Raw genomic sequence first — 17,983 nt, 5'->3', positions numbered from 1 at the left:
CAAGAAGATCCAAATCACCATGGGATAGTATGGAGTGGGGCTTGGAAGACAGGTAGACTTTTTCTCTGCTGCTGCTGCTGCTGCAAAGTGGCTTCAGTCGTGTCCGACTTTGTGCGACCCCATAGACGGCAGCCCACCAGGCTCCTCCGTCCCTGGGATTCTCCACGCAACAATATTGGAGTGGGTTGCCATTTCCTTCTCAAATCCCTGTTAAATCACAGACTTAGAGTTTGCACATCTCTGCTAATTTTGGAAGCAGAGACAGTGTCAGCAGAGACCAGCAGAGCTCAGTCCCTCTATGGATGGTCCCAGCCATTCCCTCCTTGCCTGTCCTCATGGATGAGTTCTGGCTCCAGACTCAGGATGTGGCTCAGGGTCAAGTGGATTCTCTTGTCCTTTTGCCCACAGGGAAGCGATGGTGACTATGGTCACCAAACGTGCTGACCTTCACAATAGTTACACATTTCATAACATAATGAGGAATTACAATTCTCACCTTTCTACATCTTGAACTGACAGAAACACCACTAGATTTCACTGAGAAAATGATTTTCCAAAGCTACATTAAGCACAATAGGAATGTTTAAAATAGGTAAAGCAGATGCTGTAACACATAATGCAGTCTAATTCATCCATGTATCGTTTTCCTTTATGAAAAAACAATCACTATGATCCTGACATATAGCAGCACCATAAGTAAGACCATCCTGGGTAATGAAGGCTGGAAGTCATCCGGGAAATACAGGGAGGAATTTTTAAGTATGGAAGAGATTTTCAGTGTTCAAACCCCAAGGGGCACTGAGAGGGAGGGAGGCTGAAGGCAGGAGAAAAGGCGGTGCCTGCTGGGACAAGGAACTGGGGACACAGTGATGTGCCCTGAGCACAGGCAGCCCATCAGGAGGATGGGGTCAGGAAGAAGAGGTCAGTTCTGCAAGAGGAGGAGGAGGGCTTGCTGAGCAGGCTCTCAGACTCGGCCTCCAGATTCAGGGGTCCCACCGGTGGGGGCAGTGGGTGTGTGGAAGGCAGTAGTGGGCAGGGGGACTTGTGAAACCGGAGAGGGGGCTGAAGGGCCTGATGCATCCGGTGGTTGCCTCGCTGATATTCAGTGTCAGTGTGGTCACGTCTTCTGGATTTACATGTGCTCTCTCTCTTGATTGTAAATGTTGACAGGTTCTAATATTTTAGAGGACACTGTGCAAGACATCGAAACTTACAGTGTCCAGTATCCAGTTGAGAAGTCTAGCCTGTGGTCTTTCTTCTGTGCGGTCTTCCATAATTCCCTCCAGCTCTACCTCTGACCTTCTGAATTCTCAGTGAATTAACAGTGTTTCTGTATGAAATAGCCTCAGAACACAAGCTTAATAGTACCATAAATACATACAGTAGAATCTAAATATGTCTTTATCTTGCTCAAGCTTTTTTTTTTGAGTTTGTAAGTGTTGTCTGTGTAACTTTAGGTTATAGAGAACATTTTTTAATCTTAAAAGAAGACAGTAGAAATAACCATTGACAAATGTTGAGGTCCTTTAATGGACCGGAACCTGGTGGTCCAGAGTCGACCGATGAAAAAGTAAAGGAGAGAGAAAGAGGCTGATATTCCTTGGTTTATGCAGAAAGCCAATAAAACCCTTCCACAGAGCTTGCTCTGTTCATGAAGGCCTCAGGCGCCCTCTCGAGGCGGGGAAGGAAGCCAGGGCAGGAAAGTGAACCCAGAAGGCCTCTGCGCTCCAGGGTATCAGCCTGAAAAAGATAGAGAGAGAGGGAGAGAGAGAGGGTGAGAGACAAGGGTGGGGAGAGAAAGCAAGACATGGGGACCAAAGCTCTGATGGAGCAGAGGTGTTTTACTCAACATTGTGTGAATATTTATACTGTCTTACAAGGCAGCTCTTTTCAGCAGAGATAAAATCAAAACTTACAAGTTATCAAGGAAACATGAGGTCATCCATATGAAAGAGAGAAGGTTGTAAATAATCACTTTTACCATATGGTTCATAAAAAGGAAGAGGGTCGTAAATAGTTGCTTATCACTGCATGGAAATGCATGCATACTTCAGCCCCCAGGAGTAGATTCCTGCTCCACTTAATTCCTGAATATTCAAGAATTAATAAGGGTTAGAAGATTCATGACAGACCCAAAACAGCACACAGGAAGCCTCCTGTTAAATGCTTCCTGACAGACAAGATACTGACCAATTACATATGAGACAAAAATTTTCCACTTGCTTATAACATTTTGAATAACAAAATGCAAACTAGGATTCCAAGAATTTACAAAAGGAGCCAAGTTTACGATGAACAGTATGGAAAACAAGAAATGCTATTAAGAAGAAATATTTCACATTTAAACTAATGTGTTCAACCTTTATTTGCAACTGTCTTCATTATCACTGCTAAGTCACTTCAGTCGTGTCCGACTCTGTGCAGCTCCAGAGACGGCAGCCCACCAGGCTCCCCCAACCCTGGGACTCTCCAGGCAAGAACACTGGACTGGGTTGCCATTTCCTTCTCCAGTGCATGAGAGTGAAAGTGAAAGTGAAAGTGAAGTCGTGTCCGACTATTTGAGACCCCATGGACTGCAGCGCACCAGGCTCCTCCATCCATGGGATTTTCCAGGCAGGAGTACTGGAGTGGGGTGCCATTGCCTTCTCCACTTCATTATCACATATTGCCTCATTTTTTAAAAAGGATTGAGTTATTTTGTTCTTTAGGCTTTTTTTCATGGTCACCTCTTACGTCTGAATCTAAGATTTAAGTTTTTAGATATTTATTATTTTTTTGAAGGATAATGGCTTTATAATATTGTGATTTCTGTCATATAATCAACATGAATCAGCCATAGTTATACATATGTCCCCTCTGTCTTAACCCTCCCTCCCACACTAGCTATGCCCTTTCAATTTGAGCATATAAATCTGGAGTCAGAGAGATAAGTTCACCTGTTTTTGAAGTTCTGTTGAAATACAGCCCCATCCATTCATTTATGTATGTCCCATGGCTGCTTTCACACTATATTTATAAAGGTGAACAATTGTGATGATGGAGACCACATGGCTTGCAAAACCAAAAATATTTACTGACTTATAAGCTTCATTAACTATTAGTTTACTGGACTTTTTTATGTTAGCAGTTTTACTTTTTGAAATAATCATTTATTTATTTAAAAATCATTTACTTCACATTATTCCTACATTTGCTTAATATTTTTTGCTTAATAACTGCAAGAAATGACCACCCAGACAAATACCCAACAAGACTCTTCTCCAAAACACCTGAGGGCTATGACTTGAGGCCAAGTCAAGACTTGAGGCTGTGCTATAACAAGCCCAACTCCATCAGCCATCAACTCTTTGAAGGACCTGCCAATCATCTTGTTATCTGGTGAGGCCTACATTCTACCTCAAATGGCATTCTCCCTCCTGACTGCACAGAGCGGCTACACTTTGGTCCACACACTAGCCCTGCTCATTTCAGGTCAAGTTATCCAAGGGCCAGCTACAGCGCACTAGTTAGGGAGACCGAATGGCTTTCTCCTAGACCTATAGATTTCAAATCTTCTGATGTTCATTCTTTATCTTAAGTGGCTCAAGGAACTATCTAGTGCTGAGTCGCTTCAGTTGAGTCTGACTCTTTGCGATTCCATGGACTGTAGCCTGCTAGGCTCCTCTGTTCATGGGATTCTCCAGGCAAAGACACTGAAGTGGGTTGCCATGTCCTCCTCCAGCGGATCTCCCCCACCCAAGGGCCGCACCTGCATCTCTGACATCTCCAGCACTGGCAGGCGGGCTCTTTACCACTAACACCACCGGGAAGCTAGGCACCTCTATGCAGAGCTCCAAGTCCATAAAATGCCTGTAGAGTTGCCCAGGGGTTACCTAGAGATACTTCTTTCACGTTTCCAACTGTTATTGAACGTTTACTGTTGCAAGGCAGTACAATAGATGTGAGATATAAAGTCAAATAAGAAATGGATTCTCCTCAATTTCTTTACGACTAAGTTAGAGAAAAAACACTGGAAGCAAATGTTATTGATATATGTTGTAACAACACAGAAGAAGAGTATCTAAAGCAGAGAAAACTTCCAGGAGAAGGTGACAGAAGTGAATCCAACAGGATCCCACTCCATCAGTAGACTACTCAGACCTCCCCAGCACCCCAGAGCCCCCTGAACCATGACACAGAGTACTACAAGCTGAAAGGAGGCAGCCAATGAATGCTGAATTAAAGAGGGGACCAGGCACAGAAGGGCCCCCCTTCTGTAGACACCTCATGCCAAGAAACAGAGGTGCATGAAGTGGAGATAGGAATGAACAAGCAATAGTATAATCCCACCTGTGCCCAACCTCCCACCACACACACACACACACACACACACATGCACACATACACACACACGCACACACACACGCCTATCCATGCAGCCCTGCAGAGAACAACTGAAGGGAAAATGGACACCATCACACACCCAACATAACTGGTTGTGACTCCAGGAAGCCAGGAGGGAATAAGACAGGACACAGCAGGTGTGATTAAGGCTTTACTGCGGATCAGACAGGCTGGGCAGGAACCACACTGGGAAGCACGGACTTCACACCAGGCCAGTGCTGGTCTTCAGGGCAACGCTGGGAGCTCAGAACACAGCTCCATGGGCCAGGGACCTGACTGGGCTCCTCAATGCAGGAGCAACCATGGAAGGGAAGGTTAGTCTACATGGCTTTAGTGCAGGAGGGATAATGTGGGGTGGAGGAGGATCTTTGCTAAAAAAAAAATAAAAAGAAAAGAAAAAAAAAGTGGGAAACTGAATTAAAGGATGGATGGAAAGGGGGGGGAGGGAGATAAGGGGGCCAAGAAGCCATCTAGAGAGAACAGAAGGAGAAAGAAAAAGACAGATGGTTCCGTGGGCAGGAAGGTCCACTTGGTCTCCAAGGCACTGGCTCCTCACGCCCATCTCCTGGTTGCGGGCACTACTTGTTGCCCCACACAGCAAGCTTCAGGAATAGAGGGCCTGGGAGGAAGCGGCTGGACTTCATGTAGGCAGAGATCTTCTTCAGGCCCTGAGGGTGGGAAAAAGGTCAGGCTTCAGGTTTACTGCCCCACTATGGTTCATGCAGGTCTCCCTAAGTTTGCAACCTAGATACAGCCCTTCCAGGTGGAGTCAAATATTGGGACAAAATACCATCCTCCTCGTGTCCCCAGCTCTGGAACGTTAGCTCTGCCAATTATCTGTAATTCAAGTGATATCTTGATAAAACAGGACATTTGGAGACTCCACCCAGTGCTTGTTGCTGGAGATGATGACATAGGTTCAGAATCCCTAAATGACTCCCCTGCAAGATGGGTTCTACTGAGACCATTTATCAGATCGGAAACTGAGGCACACAGAAGATAAGCACCTCCCTCATGCTCACACTGCACAGAAGTAATATGGCTAGAATGCAGCCTGCTTGCTCTCCCTCTCAATTCTGAGGTCTCTCTGCTGCACCCCCTTCCTTATAGCTGGAAAGAAAACAAGGAGACTCACTCATCATCCGCTTATACAAACAGTTAAGTGACCAGTCCTGACAGTTGCCCACCAACAGTGTGCCCGTAGGGGAAGTCAGGATGGGAAAACAACAGATGAAACATTCTCTGGTTTGGATACACAGTCCTTAGACAGTTAAGATGCATCTAAAGAAGCACTCTATAATCAACCTAGGTCTGTATAGTTTTCCATGCAGAGTAAAGCACTAAAATCAGTAACTTGAGATCCCTAGCTTTTGGTGATTTGCAGTACTCTTTACCAAGATGTATAATTGATTACTCCAATTTTCCAGACCTCCTCTTCCACCTCCTGAAAGCAGTTTCCCAGAGATCTGAGGTATCTGAGAGGGTGTCTCCTAGCATACAGGTCTCCAATTAAAAGGGAAACTCACTGCTCTTACATTGTGTGGGCTTTGTTTCAAGTAGACAGTTATAGTGACCACAAAGGAGTTCAAATGAGACTTCTTACTGGGATTGGAAGCTTACAAGGAGCTGGAGCCTTGGTACCAGCAAGGCCCATTGTGCGGTCCACCTCTGTACGTGATCATATGAATTTAGGTGAATCTCTCATGATCTCCCATTTACCATCTTGGTTGACAATCCTGAGCTTTCTTTAGTGGTATATGAAAAAGCTTCCTGTCATCTCATTTTAGAGATACTGAGAAAGTACCCAGCTGAGACACTGGGCAGGTTTAGGTTGGGTATGTAGGTCAGGGACTGGTTGGTGTCCTTCCTTGGACTGACTAATTTACCAGAGTTGGCTGGAATATAGTGTAGATACTATACGAGATCTCTTAGCTCCATAGATAAGGGACAGGGCTCCTCCTGGCCAAGCAAGGCTTTTTCAGGCAATTGAGAAACTTGCAGGAGTGGTGGAGGCAAGTCCTCATACCACACAGCAATCCCATAGGGAATCCCACTTTCTAAAGAAACTTGCTCATCCAGGGACACACACAAACGGTTTGGCCAACCTATGTTCCCAATTCCCACTATGTTTTCAGACTGTCTGAGACATATCAAAGACCTGAAATGACTACAGGGTGACAACGAGGAGAGTTAAGCTCACAAACAGCCGAACGGCCCACCACACACACTTATCAGAAGAAATTTATCCTGACAAACATACTGTGAAATGGGAAACAAAGCTTTATAAACAAAAGAAAGGGGTGACAGATTGCCAACCTAAGACTGCCACTACAGGCAGGTTCAGGGACACTACATATGGAGTTTATACTTGCAGATACTTACTTAATTGGGGAAACTATACCAAAGCAGATCTTATTCTAAAAATGGTCAAAAGGGGTTCTTTGACACTCAAAATTAGGGTTTTTTTGACTGTACACAGCTAGAGGAATGGGTTTTAAGATCAAAGAGACTGAATGATTTAGAAGGCCTGGTAAAATTGTGATTACTTTGGCCAAAAAAAGTTTTGTTTTCAAATGCTGACCTTAAGGGAACAAAAGTCCTTCTAGGAAGAACTTGCATCGTCTCCCTGTAGCCTTGAGACGTAAAAGTTCTACCTCATCTTCTTAGGCATCTTCCAGTGCACTTTGAAAGCTTAGTCTCTCTAATCGTGAAGGCACACATACGGTGTATGGTTGGCAGCAAGTTGCATAGACTGTGATTCCAAGAGTCTTTTTGTCCAGCTACACTAGCATTAGGTAAATGTGTCATTAGGGGGCCCAGTTCATAAAGAGTCTTTGTTGTTTCAACGCTCCTTGTGTCTCCCTGCACAACAAAGTCCTTTACTCTCTTAGACGATATTTGTGAGTAAGCTTCCTGGCTCCCAAGAAGGCTGCATCCTTCGCACTCTCTTGTGGGGATTCCTCTTGCCTCTTATTGGTTTGAATCATGACTAAGAATTCTAACAATGGATCCTTTAAACTGGGAAACCTGCTAAATTGGTAAATTTTTAGAGATCTCTCATTGAAAACATTTGTTTAGCTGGTCCCTATGGAAAAATCAAACTAAGGGGTGGATACACAGATATATAATGGTGGCTAAACTTAAGAACTTCCTTAGTTTCAAACCAATCAACCAACCAACAAACATTGTTCCTAGAGTTATATTTATGGTCTCAGCTTCCCCTCAATGGATATTACAGATGCTAATAAAAACAAAAGAATAATTAAAGTTCATTAGGTTAATTAACAAGGGAATAGTTAAAAGCTGAGGGGAAAGCCAAGTGAGTTCTTCCTACAAACTCAAAATTTTAAAGGGACTGGTCCCAATAGGATGAAAATATTTAGATGCCTATTAAGAGGTAGGATAAATGAAACAGACTTTGATGGCATGAAATTAAAGATTTTGATACAGCACTACCAAAAAAGATGTTTTGGACGAGCCAAAAAGACCCCTTATCAGTCCCCGTAAATGTTAAAGAGACCCAAACAAATCCACTCTATTTACCACAGTGTAGGAAAAATTTAAAGGGAAGAAAGTACAAAAATTCACCAGCAATTGCTCAGGGCAATATGCCAAACAATCCAATAAAGATTGACAAAAAAAGCCTGGGTCCCTTGGCTCAACCCCTCACTGGGGATAGAACTGGGTAAAATGGCCAGGGAATACAAAGGAAAGTTTCTGGGACTCCTTGTAAGACCAAGACTTGTTAACAGGATCCTTACAAGGGCTATGGTTAAAGGTAAAATATTAATAGTTGATAGAATTGAGATGAAAGTTTATTTGTTAAGGGGAAGAACAAAATCTGCCTCCATGTTGGATGTTTCTTTTTTTTTTTTTAAGATTTGTATCTTTTTTCTTTTTTGGCTGCACTGGGTCTTCACTATGAGCTGGGCTTTCTCTAGTTGCAGCCAGTGAGGGATGCTCTTCATTATGACGCACAGGCTTCTCATTGCCATAGTTCCCCCTGTGGTGGTGCACAGACTCTAGGTGCGGGGGCTTCAGGAGGCAGGTGCAGCACATAGACTAGTAGCTGCGGCTCTCAGGCCCGAGAGCCAGGCGCATGAGTTGTGGTGCAGGCTTAGTTGCTCTGCATCATGTGGAATCTTCCCAGAACAAGGACTGAACCCATGTCCCCTGCATTGGCAGGCAGATTCTTATCCACTCTACCCACAGAGAAGGCCAGATCTGTTTCTTTTACTTTAAACCTTGCTTCCCATTGCTTTTGTTCACTACGAGGATACCCTCCATACATAAAGGCCTGCCTTGGGGAACCCTGCCCCTATGCCTGAATGTTAAGCCAGAGTGCCCTTGTTCAGGACCCTGTCCACATGTGGATGGCTACAGGAAGGAAAAAATTAACATAGCCCCTCCCCGAGGCTGGCAATTCCAGGAGAAGTTTGCAATATTAATGACCTTTTTACTTTACTTCCTCACCTCCCCCTTCTCTGCTGTATAAAAGAGCCTGGCATCAGATCCTGATAAGATGGTTATTTTGAGACATTAGTCTGCCAGCTTCTCAGTCTGCACATTATCTCTGAGCGATTGGCCCGCTGTGCAGCAAGCAGACTAAACATGGACTCAGTAACACGCTAAAAAGTGGTATATTTGAACAGGCTTTATGTAAGATGGTTATATCTCTTTTACCTGATTATACTGTGGGGATATACAAACATGTCTCACTGGGGAATGCGCCCCTGCCTGGCATAAGACAGGGCATATCATCTGCCTCTCAGGAAATGTTAATTAAAGATAACAGAGGAAACCAACAGGCTTACCTGAGCCGACACACCATAAGGATAAAGTTGCAATCTAAGATTCAGGGCCTTATTGTCGGGAGCCAGCACGGGAGATCCCACCCATGACAAGGTTATGCGGAGAGACCTGATGGGCAAGGCGGATCAGGACTCGAGGGATCCCCTGGAACTGCTCGAGCATCTACCCCAAAAACCAGAGTCTGTCTGTCTTACTACTTTATGACTTTCACCAACTCCTCTGACATTAACAGGGGGCTATCCCCGACCACCTTTCTCTGAGAAAATCAACTTAGAGCTTTGGTTAATAAGTCTCCTGGGCATAATGAGTGTTTCAATCCAAAAACCCCTCTGGTGGCTTACTAGCCTGCCTGACAAGTTTATCTAGACTTTTACAACTACGCATGTGATTGTTTACAGCCTCCCAACTGCAAGAGGCATAGGAAGCTTAAAACACTCTAGGAATGTAGAGCCTGTCAAGAAGTTAAAAATCATTAGAATAGAACTGGTTAACAGTTTCATTGTTGAGCCAATACTAGCTGCCAAGTTTTCATATCTTTTATTTGTTGATATAGTTGGTATATAGAAAAAACAGGTAGTAGCCCTGGCATTAGCAACATTAGATCTGTGAGTTAAGTACTTTCTTTGTGGTAACCTACTGCACCTTCATTCTTTAGGAATGTAACTTTATTTAGTACTTTGAGGGTGATGCAGAATAAAGAAAAAACACTTTAAGGGAAAATGAGGTTTTTGGTTGATTAACATTTATCAAGGAAAAGAGCCATAAAATGTTAACAGGCCTCCTGGCCAGAAGATAATGTAAATCACCTGAGACCTTTTGTATACAGAAAGGTATGCAGAAAGAAAGCCTGGTATTGATAAGGGTCAGGACTGCTGCCCCTGCATGACTCTGCATCTTCCATTATGTAAAACTTAGGGTATATAAGCTCCTTTTGAAAATAAAGTTACGGGTCTTACACAAGCTTACACAAGCTTCTCTTTCTCTCTTTTTCAGGCTAATTCCCTGGAGTGCAGGGGCCCTCTGAGTTCAATTTCCTGCCTGGGCTTCTTAGACCCAGTCGAGAAGGTGCCCAAGGTGGGGCACCTTCTGCTATTCGAGAGGGCGCCTGCGGCCTACGTGAACAGAGCAAGTCTCTCATCTGAGGCTTTATTGGCTTTCTGCATAAACCAAGGAATATCGGCCTCTTTTCTCTCCTCTATTCTCTTAACTGCAAATTCTTCCCTTATCTCTCTCTATATCTATATATCTCTCTTGCCTTGCCGTCCATGCTTCCGATACCCTGGATCCAACTGAGGCTGGTGCCTGGTACTTAATAAAAGCAATACTGGAGTTTGGTTTGGGAGTTTTGTTTGGTTGGTTGCTTTTGTTTTTGACCTAGGGTAAACAGGACTGAGTTTGACTTGTGCACTCAGAAAGAGGGCCTTCTGCAAACATTTGAACACATGATACACTGATCCCTAAAGTTCTAGAATATAGAAATCTTTTGATTTCCACTTTAGTTGGAAATTTTCCTACTGATATAAAAAAGCAAAATTTTTAAAAAATGTAGTTGGCCAAATCCATCTTTTGATATCATTTAGGTAGCAGCCCAGTTCTTCAGGGAATTGAAAGCAACTGTGTTTGTCCTGCAAATCTCCACGTATCAGGGGACTTTCCTGGAGGTCCTGTTGTTAGGAATCTGCCTTCCAGTGCAGTGAAGGCAGTTCAATCCCTGGTCAAGGAACTAACATCCCATATACCCTGGGGCAACTAAGCCCGCACACCACAACTACTGAGCCCATGTGCTCCGGAGCCCACGCACCACAAGCAGAAGAAGCCGGATGCCACAACGGAAGATCCCACATGACACAACCAACACCCAATGTAGCCAAAAATATTACATATTTTTAAAAACCTCTTCATGTCAGATATGTAAATATAGCACAAATGACCTGAGACTAAGCCTGATTAACTTAACAAGATAGACTCTAACACCAAAGGGAAAAAATAACAGAAAAGAGGTGTTTTTAAATTCAAACAATTGGAAAGGCTCCTTCACCCAAAATCTAAATTACAGCCTTTTAAAGGATTTGTCAAGAATGAAGCACTTCCCTGGCGGCTCAGTGGTTGAGAATCTGCCTGCCAAAACAGGGGACATGGGTACAGTACCTGGTCTGGGAAGATTTCACATGCCCCGGGGCAACTGAGCCTGTGCTCCAGAGCCTGAGAGCGACAGCTACTGCACCTCAAGGGCCTAGAGTCCGCTGCTCTGCAACAAGAAAGGCCACTGCGTTAGAAGCCGGAGCACCGCAGCTAGAGAGCAGACCGAGCTCCCTGCAACCAGAGAAAGCCCAGGCCCAGCAACGCAGACCCAGCCCAGCCAAAACTACATAAACAACTTTTTAAAATTTATCAAAATAAAAGAATGCAAATCTTATATCGTTTCCATGACCAGTAAAAGCCTGAAGATAGTCGCTCCTAACTGGTTACAGAAAGGGGTAAGCTTCAATATCCGCATCAACCACAGACAGTCCACCCTGAGGAGATTTCAGGATGAAGAAAACCAGGATGAAACATTCTGTGTTTTAGACATGGGGCCCCAGAGAGTTAGGATGCATCTCAAAAACAGAATTTTCGTGACTCCAGATTTACCCATCTTCCTACACAGAGAAGAGCACTGAGATCATTAACTTGAGATGTTTGCTTTTCAATAATTAGCATTAATCTTTTACCAAGATGCATGCTTGACTATACGTACATCCCAGCCAAAAATTCATAGACCTATTGTCTCCTACCCTACATCTCCAGAGCTCTATCAGAAGCTGTCTCCTGGGTTCCAAACAAAATTGAAGGTCTCCAAATAAAGTCAAAACTCACTCCTCTTAAGTGGTGTCAAATGTTTCTTCATCAACATCTCATCATAGGAGTATTTGCTCCTCTCATCAAGCAAAAAATAATCTCTGTCTCTGAAAAGGCTCCTACTTCACAGGGTTTGCCCACAGAGGGATGAACGCCTAGCAAAACTAAGGGCTCAGAAAGCAGCCAGGCAACATAAAGAAGAGATCACATTTCAGCCAATTACTCAGCAAAACATGGATGAAACCTGATAGGAGGGTGTGGAGCAGCAAGACTGGCTCAGGCCAGACTCTAATTATTCCACTTAGAAGACACAGACCAACTGCCTGGCATGGGACCCGAGTCCACTCTCACTTGGCCTCAGCCTACATCATCCTCAGTCCTGCTACAGCCAACCAGACAGTGAGACACTCAGGTGTACCTGTGCACCACTCTGCCAAGACAGACAGTGCCCAAGAGTGCCCAGGACTCCAAGATCTAGGACTGCCTGTGCCCCACAGCCCAGGGCTCAACAGGCCACACTGCAGGCCACATTTGTCCCCATCTTCCCTGCTGGACAGTCACCCCAGCTCTTGCAAAATTCTCAAGGCAACAAGCCTTGGACCAAAACCAGAGCTGATGAGAACTAGCTGAGAAAGCAAATTTCAGTATGGGAAGGAGGAATACAAAACAGACTGTAGGCCAAAAAACCTATTGGACGAGAGCTCCAAATTCCCATATCTGTCACAAAGCAGACTCTGCTGCTGTCCAGTTGGGTCAGTGATGAGCTGGGAGGTGAGGTCAGGTTGTGCTCCTCCAGAACCAAGGTGGCTCCACCCACACCACACTGCTCAGGGTTCCTATAGTTCCCCAGCTGCACTGAGCCCAAGAGGCTGGGCACCAGGAGTGCATGACTTCTGTATCCCACTTGTGCCTGACACAGTGTCTCCTACAGGGGAGAGGATCAGATCAGTGAGTCTGACTTAAAGTGATGTACTACTGCATCTCTGGGATGGAAACTGGGATAACAGGAAGGAAAAAGGGACTGGAGATGAGGAGTAAAGGAACTGCCCACCGTAAGAGGTGTCAAGATGAAATCCTTGCACAGGACTCCTCTGTATGTACCCAAATCCCAGCACCAACTACAGATCTGACAATCTCAGAACAACAGGTGGAGGCTCAATTGCTGCAGAGCCCTTTGGAGATCAGGAGAATATATCGTCTCTGTTTTTAGTACTTGATATCAATCCTACTGTGTCCCATTCTACTAATGCCAGCTGCATACCATCTCCTGAATATTCTGCTTCCTACACACTTTCCAGAACTGTGAACCCAGACAATAAAAGGACCTGAGCTTTTCATTTCAGCACAGGAAACGGAGAGGCACCGACTGCTGCCCGTAGAAGCCAGACGGTCTGACGGGGAGCCCAGCACAGCCTGGACTGGTTGTGTGACCTTCAGAAATTACTTATCCTTTCAGCTTAATTCCTTATCGGTAAAATGGACAGGATAATTGTTCCACATGTAGGAATGTTATAAAGATTAAATGTGACACAATACACATCAGTAACTGAGGAGAAATACTGGTAAACAAGATTCTCCATAAATGCTATTCTTCATTGTAGTTCCAACTACAAAATCAGGGACAATAAGGAAGAGAAGAAAAATGTAAATACAAGGGGTTCAAGCGAATCACCTCAAAACGAGAGATGAAGTCTCTCAGGTTTGGGAACGCGTCCAGGCACTTGGGCTCAAATATGCGGTGCATGTCAAGGACGTCGTAAACCAAGAAATCCACATAGGTGAGCTGCAGGAAGACAAAGCATGAATGCGCACCGAACTCTGAACCAGGGAAAAATGACAGCTCTCCCGCCCCCAAAGCCGGCCAACTTACCTTGTCCCCTGCAAACCAACGCCTCTTCCCCAGAAACTCTGAGAACAGCTTGATCTTTTCAGGGATCTCCTTCAAGAAACCGGGCTTCAGTTTCTCCTGAGACACAAAACAGCTGTCACCACCCTCACACACAGACCCCCCGGCAGAGAGCAGTCCTCCCAGGGCTGTGTCTGATCCCAGCTGTCAGGGGAGCACTCATGTCCCTTGACTGTACATGAGTCAGGGCCCAGGAGCAATTCAACCCACCTGTGTTCACTAGACTCCTATGGGAACCATCTCCCATCTGTGAGAAGCAATGGGAAGGCAAAGGGAAAACACACTGTTCCTGGACCTGTCACCACTCAGCTCCAGACACTTGCGCTGGGTCAGACCAGCAGTGAGGTGAGACCTGGCGGAGCTTGGGCCTCAGACCTCAGGCTGATCAACACTAAAATGACTAGGAAAGAAGTCCTATGTTCCAGTGTAGGAGACTAGAATGGTGTGGACACATGGGCATTTTCTGGACAGTTGGAGGGAACTGGAAGCTGAAAGGAAGGAGGGAGAGGAATAAAGTCTAACCCTGGGCTGCCCACTGGACACATGTGTTTCGGTCTTATGAGGAGAAGAGGTGCTGGGCTAAGGAGGAAAATATCCTGTCTAGGAAGTGAATTTCCATCCAGGAGAAGCTGGACTCTCTTGGTGGGAACTGAATCAGAGTTTCCAAGAAAATGTCTTAGTTACTAAGGAAGTAAAAATCTAAAAGACCAGTCGATGAGATTGTGACAAGCATCTCACACGCTGTCCCCCCAAGTGAGAGGACTCACAAAGTCAGGGCTATAGCAGATCCTGGCCATAGCAAAGCGGACATCCATAACCTGGTTCTCCAAAATGTCCACACGAATCATCTCCTCCTCTGTCTCCCCACCTGTGGCCACAAAACAGAGACTCAACCTCAGTATCTCCTCCAGCCCAGCCCTGGGCATGACGACCTGCACCCCTGCCCCCAACCCCAGGACCACTCACACATGTTGTGCTTGCGAGCGATGTACCGAAGGATGGCGTTGCTCTGGGTGAGCTTGTGAGTCCCATCGATTAAGTAGGGCAGCTGGAAGAACAACAGGGTCTGGTTATTTACGCCACCAGACTCCCCTGTACCCCCTTCCATTGACCAAGGGCAGAAATGAAACCTGGCTTTCACAGAGCCTGTCCCATAGTAGGCACAGAGCCTGTCCCATGGTAGGCACTAAATAACATGCTATAAAATGGAGGGATGAGCTGGGACAGAGTATCACTAAAGGGCAGAGGAGAGAACCAGGAAGCTGAGAGACAAGAGCAGAAGGCACCTCTTCCTGAAACCTCTAAGCCAGGAAAGGAGATGGATGGAGACACTGTCCACTCCCCCTCCCAGCACCTCAGCCCCTGCACCTACATTGGGGAAGTCCAGGCCCAGCTTGAATTTTTCATTCAGCCACTGGCTTCTGTCATAGTCAGGAGCTGAGAAAAAGAAGATGCAGTGAAACAATCTCCCACAAATCCAACCTTCCTTCCCGGGGGACCTACCAAGGAGTCAGAGGCAAGACCCCCTGAACTGATGGATATGGATTCTGAACTGGATTCTAATCTCACATGGAGCTTTGGGGGAAAGCACACGTAGAAGGATTTGGAACCTTCCTGAGTTGAGGCTTACAGAGAGCTAATGCAAGCACTAAATGGAGCCCAAGGCTGCCACAGGGGCTCTCATGGCCTGCTTTGGAGGACAGCTGCACCCACAAAGGGTTTGACAGGGGGCAGGTCCCTTTTCCAGCTGGTGGAGTTTAAGGGATGGGAGCAACAAAGGCAGAACATGGGTTGCTTGGCAACAAATCAGCATGAGTTGAGCAGAAGTTACAACAGAAAAAGGATTTCATTACCATCTCCCATCGAGTACTGTCTCTCCTCATAGTTTGTGTCCGTGTACTCCAGGAGAAGGCGGATGGCATGGGCCAGCTGCGAGAGATGGTGGGACAAAGGGCAGACGTCAGTCTTGACTGCAAAACTCTCACTCTTCCAGGTCACTTCCACACCTCCCACTCCCTCAGCACCGTCACCTGCACCAGCCCACCCACGCCACACACACACATGCCAGCACCCAGAGAAGATGATCGGGCTGAGGGGACAGGGGCTCCGCAGCAGCAAGTCCTGCGGAAGTTTCTGGTTTGAACCGGCCTCAGCTTTGCAGCATTTTCCCAGGAGGGCGCAGCATTTTCCCAGGAGGGCGCAGCATTTCCCAACCGCCTCCACCTTCCCCGCCCTGGGGGACCCCCGCTCACCCCGCGGATGTCCCAGTAACCCAGAATCATGGGCATGGTACAGGTTATCACGCTCAAAGTGCAGAAGCTCCAGCGCAGTCGGGTTAGAAACTTCTGAATCCCAGAGAAGCGGGCCGGAAGCACCCGCCCCGCTTCTCGGCCCCGCCCCAGCCCAGCCCCTGACTCAGCCCCTGGCCGACGCAGCAGGGTCTACTCTTGTCTCTCTTTCAGCAGATTCCTATGGAAACCAATCTCTGGGCACCTAGAGATCAAAGGCCGCCGAGGTCGGGCTCCCCTGGTTCCCGACCCCAGAGAGACGTCAGCTAACCGGGGGAGTTGCCAGTGCCCTTGGGAAACAAGCCTGAATCATAACATTAAATCGGCCCGGGTTACAGGAAGATGAGAACCCCAGGCAATCCTAACGCTCCCCCATGATTACAATCCATGATAGCTACAGTCTTCCAGAAATGAGTATCAGTGCAGCAGGAAGAGTAGATAGGAGGCAGAGAAAGGAAATGTGCCCTCCATGTCTTCCTCTCAGGGACTCTGGAGGGCCCTGCCCTCCTCATGAGCCTGAAAATAAAGATATAACATAAATTAATCAAGTAGTTTATGGCCTCACTTGTGAATCTAAATCCAGATTCCTGCACAACAGAGAGAGTACCCAGGTGCAGCTCCAGAGATGTCCTGCCAGACAGCTCCATGTCTCTCACATTGATGGGACAGTGAGGGGTAGTGTGGTGGGAATGTGACCCAGGGGAGAAGACCTGTGCTCTGAGTGGGTGGCTCCAGAGGGTGTCCAGAGAAGGGTGACAGCCTGGATGACTCCACACAGGACCAGAGTCAGAGTGACCCAGACACCCTTGGCTGCCTAGATCCGCAGTCCCAGCCCTCACCCTGGGATATGTTATATGTTAGCATATAACACATATGACCCAAGGTGATTTCAAGAGAGTGATCTGTGCTTGCTGTTAAAAAATATTTTATTGAAGTATATTTGATTTATAATCCTGGTTTATTTTAGGTGTACAACTAAGTGATTCAATTATACATAAACATATATTCATCCTTTTTCAGATTCTCTTCTCCTCTAGGCTATCACAGACCACTGAGTGGGGTTCCCTGTGCTGTGCTCAGTCGCTCAGTTGTGTCTGACTCTTTGTGACCCCATGGACTATATGCAGCCCACCAGGCTCCTCTGTCCATGGGGATTCTCCAGGCAAGATTGTTAGAGTGGGTTGCCATGCCCTCCTCCAGGGGATCTTCCCAACCCAGGGATCAAAACCCAGGTCTCTTGCATTGCAGGCAGATTCTTTACCATCTGAGCCATAGGGACGCCCAGAGCTCCTGTACTGTATGCTATGTCCTTGTCGATTATCTGTCTTATATATAGCAGTGTGTGGGCTCGGTGTCCTTTGAAGTCAGTCTGTGATCTATGACTTGCAGTACAAACTACACGAGGACAATGTCCTACCTGCCAACTTTCCTCTTTGAGGAAGAAGGTTATTTCAAAATTAGCAGAATAGGACATTGGGTGGATATGGTTTCTTTTGTTTATTGAAAGGATGTTACAAAGTAGTGGATGTAGGAAACAAATGAGAGGAACTTTGAAAAACAAACACATTTTATAAGTTAAAACACAAAGCTGTGCTATGTGTTATGTGCTAAGTTGCTTCGTCATTTCTGGCTCTTTGCAGCCCCATGGGCTATAACCCTGTTAGGGGAAGCACGCTGATTGAAACTGCCCACCCTGGCCAGGCACCATAGTAACCAGCTGCATGAGGTGTTTTATGACAGGAGATCCTGATAAGGA

At 46.1% G+C, this 17,983-nt stretch overlaps 1 protein-coding gene across 1 annotated transcript; it reads right to left on the bottom strand.

The window, feature by feature from the left end:
- Positions 1–4,521: 4,521 nt before the first annotated feature.
- LOC138445601 (glutathione S-transferase Mu 1-like) lies at positions 4,522–16,619 on the bottom strand. The gene is made up of 8 exons (XM_069599528.1): positions 16,192–16,619; positions 15,793–15,868; positions 15,312–15,376; positions 14,906–14,987; positions 14,707–14,807; positions 13,904–13,999; positions 13,706–13,816; positions 4,522–5,051 (listed from the first exon to the last, which is right to left on the bottom strand). Exons 1-8 carry the CDS (start codon positions 16,225–16,227, stop codon positions 4,962–4,964), a joined length of 657 nt encoding a protein of 218 aa, XP_069455629.1. The 5' UTR covers positions 16,228–16,619; the 3' UTR covers positions 4,522–4,961.
- Between the last annotated feature and the right edge of the window lie 1,364 nt (positions 16,620–17,983).

Source organism: Ovis canadensis, chromosome 1 (genome assembly GCF_042477335.2).
Source record: "Ovis canadensis isolate MfBH-ARS-UI-01 breed Bighorn chromosome 1, ARS-UI_OviCan_v2, whole genome shotgun sequence".
Classification (NCBI taxonomy): domain Eukaryota; kingdom Metazoa; phylum Chordata; class Mammalia; order Artiodactyla; family Bovidae; genus Ovis; species Ovis canadensis.
The sequence above is the reverse complement of the archived record's forward strand: the minus strand, read 5'-3'. Positions and strand labels throughout refer to the sequence as shown.